General features: G+C 41.6%; 1 protein-coding gene and 1 long non-coding RNA gene across 2 annotated transcripts in view; one reads left to right on the forward strand and one right to left on the reverse strand.

The window, feature by feature from the left end:
* LOC136358081 (uncharacterized) overlaps positions 1–13,842 on the reverse strand; it is an 829,601-nt gene that overhangs the window by 447,360 nt on the left and 368,399 nt on the right. The window lies entirely within an intron of this gene.
* Positions 1–13,842, forward strand: part of CRHR2 (corticotropin releasing hormone receptor 2) — a 139,530-nt gene that overhangs the window by 93,245 nt on the left and 32,443 nt on the right. Inside the window, 3 exon segments of the mRNA XM_066313866.1 lie at positions 4,031–4,148; positions 6,450–6,603; positions 9,773–9,833. Of these exon segments, the coding sequence (XP_066169963.1) occupies positions 4,031–4,148; positions 6,450–6,603; positions 9,773–9,833 (333 nt within the window).

The raw sequence follows: 13,842 nt of genomic DNA on the forward strand, positions 1-13,842 counted from the left end.
GTTGCAGCATCACAGGAATATTTCTTCCCTGTGCTGCCTGTGGGGGCAGTTATTGCTGCTGTGCTGCAGTTATTGCTGGAGCACAGGTTTAGTTACTCTTCCACTCCACAGAGCCAAGCCAGTAATTAATCTAGCAGAAAGGAGCTGTGGAGCTCATTGTCATAGAAGACTGATATGAGTGTTTAAGTTTTCAAAATGGGACAGGTCATTTTCATGAATAACAGGAGTATTTACATTTAAATTAAGGCTCATAAATTTAAGCTACCTTCTATCTGCAAAGAGCCGAGAAAAGACCTGTGGAGGATAAATGACTCCTGTGAGTATGCTGAGGTTTTTTTTCCACAGGCTTTGAGATGAATGAGTATGACAAGGTCAGCTTTGTCCTTCCAGCAAACATTAGCTGTGCTGCAGGTCTCCTGTTGTTCAGCACTTTTGTTGCCCAGTTTGGGAAATGCCCTTCATTCAGTGCCCACCCCAGACTCCAGCCTGGCTGCAGAGATGAATTCTGTGCACAGGGTGAGCTCCTGAGCCCAGCAGCGCAGTCTCATGTGGATAAAGCCTGGAATGAGGAGATCCTTTCCTCATTACCCCTCCAGATGCTTTACACCTACTAAATTACAATCATTCCGCCCAGCAGCAGTGCCTGAAAATGAGAGCAGCTTTCTCGGGTGGCTGCCAAGAGATTGTTCCCCTGTTCCATCGACTGCAGCCCTGCACTGCTGTGCCCTGCAGCCTCCACACACTTCATTATCCTGCAGATTCTCCCTCCCCACTACAAACCTGACACAGTTATTGCTCAAGCTTTCCCTGCCCTTGGCTGTGAATTGCATTATGATTTCTGTGCTGGTGGTAGTTAGGAGGCAGAACTATGGGCTCTGGGCTCTCTGTGAACAGTGACAAACTTTCAGTGTCCAGTTGGGACTTCTATTAAAAGAAAATTCAAGGGGAAAACAAAACCAAAAAAAAGGGAAAAGGTTAAAACCATTCTGTGCCTGAGGTCACATCACTGCCTGAGTTATTTAAGAAAGTCTGTGACACTTTCAGACATATCTCAGATTATCTTTCACGTAGCTCTGTTATCTTTTTGGCTCTGTTAGCCCCAAAGACAGGAAGCTTTTTAGCAGTGAAAGCACCTATTCACCATCCTAGCCACACACCCAAAGTCTCCAAAAGGGAATGAGGCAGTGGTGTGGGGTTATTCATACCCAAAATACAGCTTTTGCTAAAGGCAGTGGGTCAGGAGAGCCAACTGTCCTGTTTCATGTCCAAAGCCAAAGCTTCAGGCTTCAGTTTGGTCAATTCCAACTGCTGGCCACATTTATACTTTACTTAATTTTATACCAGGAACACATCTTCCCTCAACAAATGGGGCTTTTTGAAAACAAGGAGTGTTCTGATAATTATCTGTTAAGATTGGGGGTTTCCAACACAGAGCAGACCCTCTGGGTCCTGCACAGACATCACTAAAAGTCTCAAGGATGCTGAGTGTGGGCAAAGAAATAAAAACCAGTAGGAACCAAGAAGCAGGAAGGAGGGCAAAGATCATGTAGACACTAGATAAAAACCATAGAATTCTTAAGGTTGGAAGAAACCTTTGAGATCATCAAGTCCACTGAGTTTGTCTTAAGACAAAGAAGACAGTGTGGTTTTGATGATTGGGATCTTCCTGGATGAAAAAAGGGTCATTTGTGAACCACAAATCTACAACTCTTCATTTGATCCTATTTGCCTGTGTATCCAGTCCAATGTCCTGCAGTAAATCTTGTGGCAATAAAATTTCCCTAGCCAGATTTAGTGATGTTCAAGCATATGGGATGATTACACTAAAAAATATCTAAATATATCCATATCTAAATGGATGCTTGCAGCGAAGATTTTTTTCCTCCCACTCCTTTATCTTACTTTTGCTAAAAAATACATCCAGGTGGCAAGTGTGCCAGATCTGTTTTGTTTGTTAGAGCTCTCAAAAGCAATTAATTTCATCTCAATAACTCACAGTTTTACCCGAATTTCCTTAGTTTTAGCCCCCTGCCTTCTCCCTCTAGAAGCAATGTTTCAAACTCACCCTTCCATTTGCTAATCTTTGGCCTGGAGGGAGTGAATAAAACATGCAGGTGAAGAGCAGCATTATGTGCAGGATGATCCACAGAGGACAGCCCTGAGTAGGATGTTCCAGAGCCAGGAGGTCTCCTGGGGCTCAGCATGGGCACCTTGGTGGCCTCATTTCTTTGAAATCCAAACCCTAAACCTCAGCCCTTTGTTAAAAATGAAAATTTTATTTCATTTTATTTCATTTTAAATCAAAGTGAGACGTGTATGCCATGTCCGAGAGCAGGTTTGGAATTTGTAGCTTAAATAAAAGAGTTTAAACAGCTGGAGATTTGTTCTCCAGAGTAACTCACTGTGAATCTCTGAGGTGCTCAGAACCAAATACCAGTTTCATTCTGGCAGTCTTGAATTGCTGAACTCAGAGGCCATTTTAACATTGGCTTAGCAGGATTATACCTCTGAGTGTATCTCTTATGTGAGAGGTCTTCTGTTTGTTTTGTTGCTGAATTGCTTGAAATCTCTGAGAGATTTGTGAGGTTGAAGGACACAACAGAATTGCTTCTGGCCCTAAGACTGACTAATTTAGTCCCAGGAAAAATACAGGGAGTGTTTTATGGTAGGAAAATCGTGTTTGTTGTTGAGGAGAGTGACCTGTTTGTCGTGCAAAAGACCTGAGGCAACCAAAAAAAAAATTGGTTACTGGATTGTGAGTCTCTTTTTGCTGTCCCTGGGGTGAGATCAGTCAGTTCCAGCTGAGCAGCTTTGAGCCACTTTCTGTGTTTGTCCCACATTATCTGGCAGCTTCCCTGGCAAGCAGGGAGCCTGATGCAGCCACTGCCAAATCCCAGGAAATGCTCTGGCTGATTTGAAACCCTGTGGAAGTGATTTTCATAAACGGAGTGGTTTGCTTTTAGCTGAACAAAGATCATTTAATTGCAGATTCTGTTAGTGCAACGCTGCAGCTTGGCACTTGCCATCCTTTGCCAGTTCACAAAGGATCAGAAGAGAGATGTTCTGGTCTTAAATGACTGAACCTGTAATGAGTAACTCTGCCTTGCTTCAGTGATGCTTTGTTTGCTGGCAATAGCATCATGCCCTGGCTGCCTGCTGGAGCCATTTCCAGCAGCAAGTGTATTTCAGATGTGCCCTGTTTTGTTTTATGGCACTGTGTCCCAGTTTGCTGTAGCTCATATTTTACATCGTGCTCATAATTTACATTGCACCTGAATGGGGGTTGGGGAGGGACTAAAAAAAGACACAAGTATTTCCTGATGAAGGAGGATCTGCAGCTCTGCCTTGTTTAAGGTACAGGCAGCTAAGCCCAGGATTGAAAACCAGTCAGTGCATGCTCCCCTGTTGAATTAATTCCCATTCACACAGGTGAGCCTGTTCAAGAACTAACCAAATGTAAACCATTCCAGCTTTGCCACTCCAGCACAAATAATTGTCACTAAATCTCCTTCTGTGAGCAGCTCAGCAACCTCCAGGGCAGGTGAGCCTGTTCAAGAATTAACCAAATGTAAATTATTCCAGCTTTGCCAATCCAACACAAATAATTGTCACTAAATCTCCTTCTGTGAGCAACTCAGCAGCCTCCAGGGCAGTTTGGTTGTTCAGAGGGTTTTTCTATCAATTCCAATTGTTCTAGAGATGGAGAGAAGGGGAGCAAAATTAATAACCAAGGATGAAATGACAGTTTGAATGTTTGATTTTTTGTTTTGAATTGAATGTTTGACTCTTTTTTTCCGGTAGATCCATTTTGGCTTGCTTGAATTGATTCGGTTGTGTTGTCAAGACAAATTGTTGTACATGGTTTTGCAAAAACATAAACTTCAACTTGCTGTTTCATAGGGCAACAGAGGGATTGCAGGGGGGTAAACTGTGCAATTAAGAGAATTTACTAATTTGTTTTATATCATTATTGATGAGTGTGTGTATATATTCACTGTACATGTTCACTGCAATGTGTTTCCCTGCTCAGGAGTATCAGATGCCTGCGGAATATTATCCACTGGAACTTGATCACCACGTTCATCCTGAGGAATGTGATGTGGTTTCTGCTTCAAATGATAGATCACAACATCCACGAGAGCAATGAGGTGAGTGCTGGGAGGTGGCAGGGCCCTGCCTTGGAGGTTGGGGTGCTGAGTTTCTTTGTAGAAATATTGCCAGGGACACTTACCCATGTGCTCAGAGAGATTTCCATGCTTCCCTTCATTCCAGTGTTAGCTGGGCACTCATCATCCTTGATTAGCTCTTCACATCTAAGATTTGACATCTGAACCTCAGCACCATGCTTTGGGAAAACAAACACAGAAGTCATTAGTGCCCACACATAAAGAAGATGTCTGTGCATAAATCTCTATTATTATTCAGCCAGACACTCCTTTGAGAAAATGTAAATTCTGTTAATTCAGTGTTTGCTCTGTCTGTGTTTCTGACAGTCTCACACTCCAGAAGATGGAGTTTATGGGCTTTATGCTCAATAGTTTCATGCTGTGTGACTTGCTCTTATGATAATGCTGCAAATCTTTATTGAGATTTTTACAGTTATTTAGGAAAAATCTGTTGGAGACGGGACTCAAATGCCTCTTAAAATGTGAGCACAAAGTGACAATGAAAATACAAATCTGCAAATATAAGGATGGATCATCACATGCCCCAGTTTTTATTAACTCATCTTTTCTCTGCAGCCTTTTTGGGAAAGGTGCTTTGTACAAGCTTGGTGATAACTTTGTTATGTGATTGTGGGATAAGTCAGTCAAAAATAACACCAGCAAAATGAATGGAAACATCCTTTATTCTGGCTATTGTTGTGATCTCTTCTGTGCTGACCAGTGGAGATTAAATAACAGATACAGAGGCATCGATGTGGAAGTACTTTGCATTAAGTTTATAATGCTTACAAAAAAAAAAATCAAGAAGGAATTGGTGAAGTTAATCTGAAGTCTAAAGGTGGGTACATGTGGGGATCAAGACTCCTCAGTCAAATAAATAAAAAGGTGTGAACTAATGAGTTCTGCAGTTTTGGTTTACTATTCAATATTAATAAATCCACAAAGGACTTGCTCAAAATTCATTTTATCCTGGCCTCCTATGGAAGTCATGCAGGAGGAGATCTCACCACCATTATTTGTCTCTGTCCCAGAATCTTCCCAATCCACTGGCCAGTTCCTCTTAGTTCTGACAGAGGAAAAATGGACTTGGATATATAATTCTTTTTCTTTTAAAAAAAAAAAAAAAAAAAAAAAGAGAGAGAGAGAAGGGAAGGGAATTTGGTTTAAACAAACTTTTGAAAACTAAATGTTTCAGCTTCTTCTGGGTTGTTTTGGGTTTTAATCCTATTTTAAGGGTGAAGCCAAACTGAATTTCAAATATTAATGAAATAATACAGAAATGAAAGTGTTAACACATCCAAAAGATTTCTTCTTTTTATTTCCATTCAATGAACAGAAGTGATCACAACTTGTGGAAGGGCTGTCATTTTTTAACTGTGCTTCTTGCCCAGTACATTCTTAAACATCAGGATTTTCCTGGGCTTGGTGGTGCATCTGTTGCTCTGGTGGCTGTTTGTAGACCATCAATATCTCCTGCCTATGAAGGCTAAAATAAAATTAACTGAAGGTAAAACTTGCAAATACTTCACTAGAGTTAATTAAAAGGCTGGAGAACGGTGAGACCAAAATCAGTGATAGCAAAAAGCCCAGATAATTAGAGTTGTCTTCAGGGAATGCACTCGATGGCAGCTTGGTGAGAAGGAAGTTTTCCCAGACTAGGTGAGCAGCACTGTGGAAATTACCTTCAGCTCCTTGTGATTTATTGCTGGGATGTTCTCTGCTGGAGCTAATTGTGCCTCCCACAATTGTGCCTCCCACATCTCCCTGGGGAGATGCCTGTACTGCTACAAAAAACATTCCTGTGGAGGTTGTGGCAAAATCCAGAGGTGACATGCTGTGACTCACAGAATGAAGCACCAGTGGCAGGACCAGAGGGGATAATTTGGTTGATAAAAACATGATTCTAAAGTATTATTTTTCTTTAAATATCAGTCATGCCTCTCCCCCTCAGTGGAAATGAAGCAAGATCATGACGTTGACACAGCTCACCTGTGGTCAAATGACCTGCTCCTCTTGGAGGCTCTTCTGGAACCCGAATTTTCCAGACAGGTTTAGATACAGCAGATCCTGCATGTTATGGTCAAAGCCAGCCTCAGCAGAAGGTCACAGATGGATCTGGGAGTTACTGTCAGCACCTAAAATATCGTGATTCCAAGCCAGGATAAATTTGCATCCCATGAATAAATTCCACCATTGATTTTTTTTTAAGGGAGTAACAACATACAGAATCTTTTAAATGTTCTCACCATGATTTTAAAATATTCTTTTCTGTTGCCTTTGCAGCCCTGGTGTCGATGTATTACCACTGTCTACAATTATTTTGTGGTGACCAACTTCTTCTGGATGTTTGTGGAAGGCTGCTACTTACACACTGCCATAGTGATGACCTACTCCACAGATAAGCTGAGGAAATGGGTCTTTCTCTTCATAGGATGGTGTAAGTGACCTTTTGGTGTTCTGTGGTACCTGGCATTAAAGTGTTAAAGACAAAGAGAGGCAAGAATAAATATTGTAAATCCCCCTGGGTTGAAATCTTGACCACTCAGTCTGAACAGATACTTGTAAGTGAGAAGCTGACTTGAAAAAGAGCCTCATTATCTGCCAGACCAGCTCAACAGCTGCTGAGGGATTTGTTCTTAGAAAACAGCCTTCAGCAAAGAGTCACACATCATCTTTGTGCTGTCCTGGGGGCTACTCAAAGGCTCAGCTGTGGCCAGGCTGCCTTTGGGATGCTGGGGTCAGTTATGGTTTCTGAGGTCAGAGAGGGATGTGTGAAAATGTGACCAGGGATCTAAAGGACATGAGCTGTGATGTGAGGCTGAAGGAGCTGAGCTCCTTTAATCTGGCAAAGAGGAAGATGAGGAGGGATCTGTTCAGTACCAGAAGTGATTGGAAAGATAATTACAGAAATGATGGAGCCAAATTCTGCCTGGTAATAGCAGATGTTATAGAAAGGGACAATAGCCATTAACTACAGACTGGGAGGTTCCAGTTGGGTGTTAAGAAAACAGAAAATGTGCCAGGATGTTGTGGTTTGAAAACAAACCGAGTGAGACGCTCTAAGTCAGAAATACAATTTAATGAGAAGAAAAGAAAAATAAAATAAAATAAAATAAAATAAATAAATGCAACAATACAAAAAAAAAAAAAAACAAAAAAAAAAAACACCCAAAAACCCCACTGACAGAGTCAGAATACAACCTGATCAGGGTGATGGAAGCAGTCCAGACGAGGTGGTCTTCCTGAAGCAGTGATCTCATAGAACGGTCTGGTACTCTGGAAATCCAGTGGGTGAGGGCTGCTTCTACTGTCCCAAATCCCAGCTTATATCCAGGTGAGAATGCTTGGCTCTTCCCCATGGGTGGAGCATCTCACAATGGGATGATGAGTCACACAGGAGGTCCTTGATGGCCCATTAAAGAGAGATAACACCCGGAGTCAGTTATCTATGAGTCATGGGCAAGGCATTGATGGGCCACAAACTGAAGATGGTGATAGAATACATCCTAAACTACAACCCAGGACACTGAAGATGGTGGAACACTGAAACATGTGACTTAAAAGCTATGAAACCTCTGACTTTGGGGTTATTAAAGATTCAGCCAGGCTAAGCCCTGACTGAGGTGGGTGAGTGTTGATGACTCTGCTCAGAGCAGGAAATTGAACCAAATGCCTTCAGAGGTCATTCCCAACCAACATCTCCATGTTTTAAACTCAGCCAGGAGATGTTTGGCAGGACAAACCCTGTGCAGGCAGTTTGTTCACTTGGATGAAAACCTGAGGTCAAACAGAACTAGTGAATCTAGCAGTTCTTTTCTGTTGAAGGAAGAAAGGAGGAAAAAAGTCACCAATATTTCTTTTTTTTTTGTGAAAGCAGAGTGACATTTTGTTCAGAAGTGCCTCTCCCTTGCTGCAGAAGTAATTGGATTGCAGTTCTGAAGGCAGAAACAGCCATTGAAACAAAATATGTCATTCAAGCCAAAATCAAATGGGAGGAAAGAGGAGTTGTAGTAGAAAGAAAATGTTTATTTAGGGAGCTGATTCAATTTTTTCCCCAGCAGTTTTCAATTCTCTCAGCAAACTGGAAAATCAGCTTCTTACAGACTGGCTTGATCCCTGGTGTTTTTGCTCCCCACCTCTGTCAGAATCCTCTGGGTCTCTCATTACTAAAGTAGGAGTGCTGTGAGCTGAATAAACCTTTCCAGGCACCTTTGGGAGGCATTCAGGCTCTGCTCTACCCCCTCATAGACACCTTTTTACCAGTCTTATTCTCAAATCCTTGTTCTTCACTTAACAAGGAAAAGGAAAATGCTTTCCTTCAGGAGAGAGGACATGGCTTCATTTTCTCTCCCCATTCCTGTCAAGAACATGGGGAAATGAGTGCACCAGACCCTTTGAGTCCGTGGTGAACAGGATGAAACAAAACACAATCATTTGAAGGGCGCAGGAGCCACCAGGGATGATGGAGAAGGAGATCAGAGCTGCTGTGCTCCTTGCTGAGGTTAAAGATCAGCAACTCAGCCCCATCCCCTCTGTGTCATGGTTCTCTTCCCATCTCTTTAAAGCCTCGATTTCCCACAGAAGGGGCAGCAAGTGGGAGGTTAAAAGAGAAGATTTTGAGTTAGATCCTAATGCACCTTGTTACTTTCTTGTAAGTCTTGTTACTCTCACTGTAGAAGCAGATACTCATGAGTATCACTGGGGCTCTGTCCAGGCACTCACCTGGGTGATTTCAGTGGTTTCAGAGACGTGGACCTGCAGTTTGGAATGGGAGATGGAGCTGGTGAGGTTGGCCTTGTTTGGGATTTCCTGAGGTGAGAAGTTAAAGAGGGAATGGAGAGGGGAAAAGAAAAAATCTCCCCTTTTAATTTCAATATCTGGTCTTTGCTGAGTGTGAGTGAAGAGGCCACTTCCATTTACTGTTCCTCACTTCCAGGTTCTTCCTCCAGCAAATCCCCTTCAAACCAGCTGGTTTGGAAGGCCTAACACAAACACTTGTTAGGGAGTGCACTGTTGCCTGTAAAGTTAAAAGTAGCTGGATCCCTCAAAAAGAGAAAAAAACCTACGAATTCTGATAGTGCAAGATACCAAGCTATTCTTCCTCACAATCCTGTTTCATAAGGAGCACTGAACTCAAAAAAAAAGTTGAAAGTTTTGAAATTGTCCTCCATCTGCACATCCCAGTATGTTTACAAGCTTCTTGGAGTCTGGGAAATAAAAACCTAAAAACCCACTTCCAAGTACTGTCTTTTAAGATTCTGCTGTATCAGCTGCAGGAAGATGAAAAGGGACTAAAACTGCCTTTAAGTCAGCCAAAATTCTCCTGGTCACTTATATGGAAATATTGGTATTTATGGGTGTGTTTGTTAATATTTTTATTAATTTCTCTTACTGGTACCAAAGTTTTGTTGAGATGATCTTTTTTTCATTTTTCAATTAAAAGACCTTAGCACTTGTGTTGTCTCAAGCAGACCAAGACAGGATCACTCTTTTTCAGAGTCTCCCATTCATTAACTCAGACTCTCCTCACACACTTTACTTTGAGTACCATGGACCCATCCATCCATGATTAACTCCTAATTTTTTATTTTTTTTTTCTCCTGCAGGTATTCCCTGTCCAATCATCATTGCCTGGGCCATTGGCAAGCTGTATTATGAAAATGAACAGTAAGTGATGTTAATAGTTGTGTTTGTGTGGCTCTCTAAACAAATTAGGAGATGAATACACATCCAAACCATATTAATTTAAAATTTTATTACATGTACGTTTTATTAAGTTAATATAATTTACGATTCTTTTGTCAAAATTTATTCATATTAAGTATAAGTATCGTTTAATTTTAAGGTATCCTAAGTGTTGCTAAAATATGCTTGTCTTACTTGAAAAGTTTAGGGTTTTTTCTTAAAAATAAGACGACTTTGACTGAAACAGCTGTAATAAAACACTAATAAAAACTTGTTGTTAGATAAAAGAAGATATCCCAGGTCACATATTCCTGCTTCCACTGGCTGTACATTTCCCTCTTCCTTTTTTTGAGGAGCTGGTCCTTGCCCAGTCCCTGCCTTTCCTGCCTGATTTCTTATATGTGGGATTGGAAGAAAACTGTCCCTAAAGAGCTGCCAGGTCTGATCAGTCCCTCTGTCCCTAAGGACAAGTTCCCAGGGGGAATCTCACCCACCAATTCTTCAAACAGCTGGAAGTTCCTCTTCTAAAACCCAGGCTCCTGACTTTGCTCCTTGCCAGAGCTTCTGTCCATCTGTCCTGGGCACTGGGGGGATTGTGCTGCTCCCAAAAGGTCAGACCCAGGCAGCTGGACACAGGCAGCTGTTGAAACAGGACACAGAATAAAGATGCTTGACTCCAGTCAGAAGGCAGTAGAAATCAGGAGGTTTTATTTACAATTCATTCAGCCCTTTTATAACATGCTACACTGAGAAGACACATTATTGCTCCATAGGGCTGACACATTTCCTATTGGCTGAGTAACAGAAATAGCAAACAGCACCTATTGTTATGGGGAAGGAATATTGTCTACACAGGTTGTTTGGAAAAAAAACCAAACTGTTAAAAAGTTCCCTTGAGAAGAGCTAGTTCTTCTCAAGCTCAAAAAATATCAAGTCCACAGGTAGCAAACATGGGCTTGCCTGCAGCTTCCAAGACTCTTTGGGACTGCCCCAAACTCAGGAAAAATGGGAAGTTCCTCTTTCTCTATCTGAGTGTCCATTGAAGTTGTTTAGAGGTTGAGCTGGGGTTCAGGTTGTGCAGCTCATCGCAGTTTAAAATCTCAGAATAGAAAGGATGTTAAGAAAATGCTTCAACCAACTTCCTAACTTTTTGATCTTTGTATTTAATAGAGATCATTCTCTGCCCAGTGACACAGCTGGAATTGTGGCAAATATCCTCTTTGGGGTTTATCAGTTCTTTAGCAAAATATGGCAACTCTGAAAAAAAAAACCCTCCTGTTAAATCTCAATTTATAAAAACCATACACAAATTATTAAGAGTTATTGCAGTAATTTCATTGATGGACATTTGTTAAGGGGAAGAACATTAGGGGGATCTAATTAATAATAGTGATAAAACCAGTAGTGGGTTTGGGTATATAAAAAACTATCAGAGAATATTGGAGAATATTAAGTAGTGCTGTTCAACAGGAATGTGTTTTACATATCTGAGTCTTACCACAACTGTCTTCCTAAATTGTCCTCTTCAATATTCAGGGGATGGTTATTTATCCTTCCAGAAGTAAAAATGAATTAAAAATTGTTAAACTATTTTTATTTCACACAAATGCACCAAATAATAGTCAGTGATTTAAGTTTTCTCTTTTTGGTTAAAAAAAAAAAAAATTATTGCAAGAGCAATGGCTTGTGTTGGATTTAAAGTAAGAGTTCAGATGACTGGCAGAACAGTTTGCAATACCTTAACTAAAAGTCCAAGCTGGAACAGTTGAGACTCTAAATATGAAATATTGCTAATCACTTGCAGACATTTGTAATGTTTCTGGCAAATAACTGTCTCCTCTCAGCCTTACTCACATGATTTAATTAGAAATATTTAGATTACAATGTAACAGATTTGGTTTATAACCTAATGAGATAAACACAGACCTAAAAAAGCTGTTGGGTTGTTTTTTTCTCCACTACCTACAAAAGGAACCTTGGAGCACCAAGTCCCCTTGGAGAATCCTGTGCTGCAGAGTCTGTCTTTGTCTGCCACAACTTTGTTTCACAGCCTTGGTCTAATACTGGGCTTCATATAACAAATCCCAGCATTTTGGTCTTCCAGCTAATCAACATTTAAATTCCAAAGAGCAACGAGCAGCATTTGCCCTGGAACCTCGTTTGTGCTCTACCAGCTCAGTTCCAAATTCTTTGCTGACTTTTTCTAGCCCACTTAGTTCTGCCACATGCCTCAGTCTGTTTTGTATTAGTCCCTCTGCTGGGGCAGCCAGCTTCCCAGGAACTCTTTGCTTCCCTTATTTCTCTGAGTTTCAGGCAGTAAAAAGTAGTTTTCCCAAAATACTCTTCAAAAATCTTCTCTCAAATGTAGATCTTGCAAGTTCTGGAGAAATTTGGTTCCTGCCCTGGCATATCTTGTGATTTTTTTTTTCATGTCTTTCCAGCTACATTAAAAAAAAAAAATTAAAAAAAATTAAAAAAACACAGTTTCATTCATTTAAGGCTGCCCTGGGAATCCTTCTTGGATGATAACTTGGCTGGTGGAAATATTTTATTCCAAGTATTCCAATACTTGCTCTCAGGCCCATATTTTGGAAGTTGTGTTGCAAAATTGTCAATTCACACTGATTTTCAGCCAGTGCACCAGGGAATTGCAGACATCCTTCACATTCCTAAAACATTCAAACCTCCCTCATTCATTTGGAACTTTAAGGATGTAGGAATTGAGCCAAGAAAAGGCAAATTATTGTGAAGTATTGAACTGTGCTCCTGATTCCAGCTGCCTGCCTCAACACTCCTGTCCACTCAGGGCATCTTGCAGTGGGCAAGCAGCTCCTCCTGTTCTAGCAAACAGCACATTTTGGAGAGGGGCTTCGAAGGTGTGGTGTGATCCACAAGGATCCCATCTGAACCAGAGCTTTCCTAATCCCTGTTCCTTTCCCCTGGGCTCCTGAGGTTGTGTCTTACAGGCTCCAACCTCTTTGAGGCAATCCCTTTTACATCCTGCTGCTTGTAAAAGTGCAAGTGTGGCTCTGTGGTGTTCCTGGCTCAGGAATTAGCCTCGTTTCCATGGCTCCAGTGGCACTAAATTATCAGTTCCACAAAACAAACGTGGGGAAGGCATAACTTTTGCTGTATAGACTTGTTATGGGGTATCCATGACAAGGAAGAAAACTCTCAGACCCTTGAACTCCAAAACCTTCTTCCTAAGGGATCTGGAGCTCCAATGATCTAAGCCTTAAGGAATTATGAACACAAAGCTGTCTTTGCTTGGTGGAATCCTAGATCCAGACTCCATGGCTCTATCAGTCATACTAAATTAGCTGGGCCTGGATAAATTCCTAGAGCTCGACTTCCAAACAGCATGGAATAATTCACAGAAGGTATTATTAAACCTTCTTGGCCTCCAAAATCAGGAGAGCTGCAGTTTGTGGACTATTGGGAATGTCCTCTGGCTCCTGCTAGCTCCAGATTTGTTCCCCAGGAATAGTTTTGGGCCTGGTTAGTTTTTGGCCTGGACCAAAACTACCCCAAGGAAAATGGAATGGTGCAAGTTCAGACCTGAGCCCAGTCTCTCGTTGATTTACCAACATAAACAGAAAGGATTTATCATTCCCAGTGAAGAGGATGAAGTGAGTGTCCCTGTGGGTTGCTGTGAAATCACAGGGTTCTTTGGTTGTGTAACACAGAAGGGATAAAAACACTTGGAATCAGTGGAAGCCAAGGCAACGCTCAGTCACGTGTGACACAGAACCACAGAATCACAGAATCCCAGAACCACAGAGTCACTGGGTTGGAAGAGACCTCCAAGATCATCGAGTCCAACCCAGCCCTAACACCTCAACTAAACCCTGGCCCTGAGTGCCACATCCAGTCTTTCCTTAAACACATCCAGGGATGGTGACTCCATCACCTCATCCAGGCTGTCCTCTGCTCTGAGGCCACTCAGCTCACCTGTGATTTCACTTCACCTGAGTCCATTTCCCAGCCCATT

This window comes from Sylvia atricapilla, chromosome 1 (genome assembly GCF_009819655.1).
Source record: "Sylvia atricapilla isolate bSylAtr1 chromosome 1, bSylAtr1.pri, whole genome shotgun sequence".
NCBI classification, from domain to species: Eukaryota; Metazoa; Chordata; class Aves; order Passeriformes; family Sylviidae; genus Sylvia; species Sylvia atricapilla.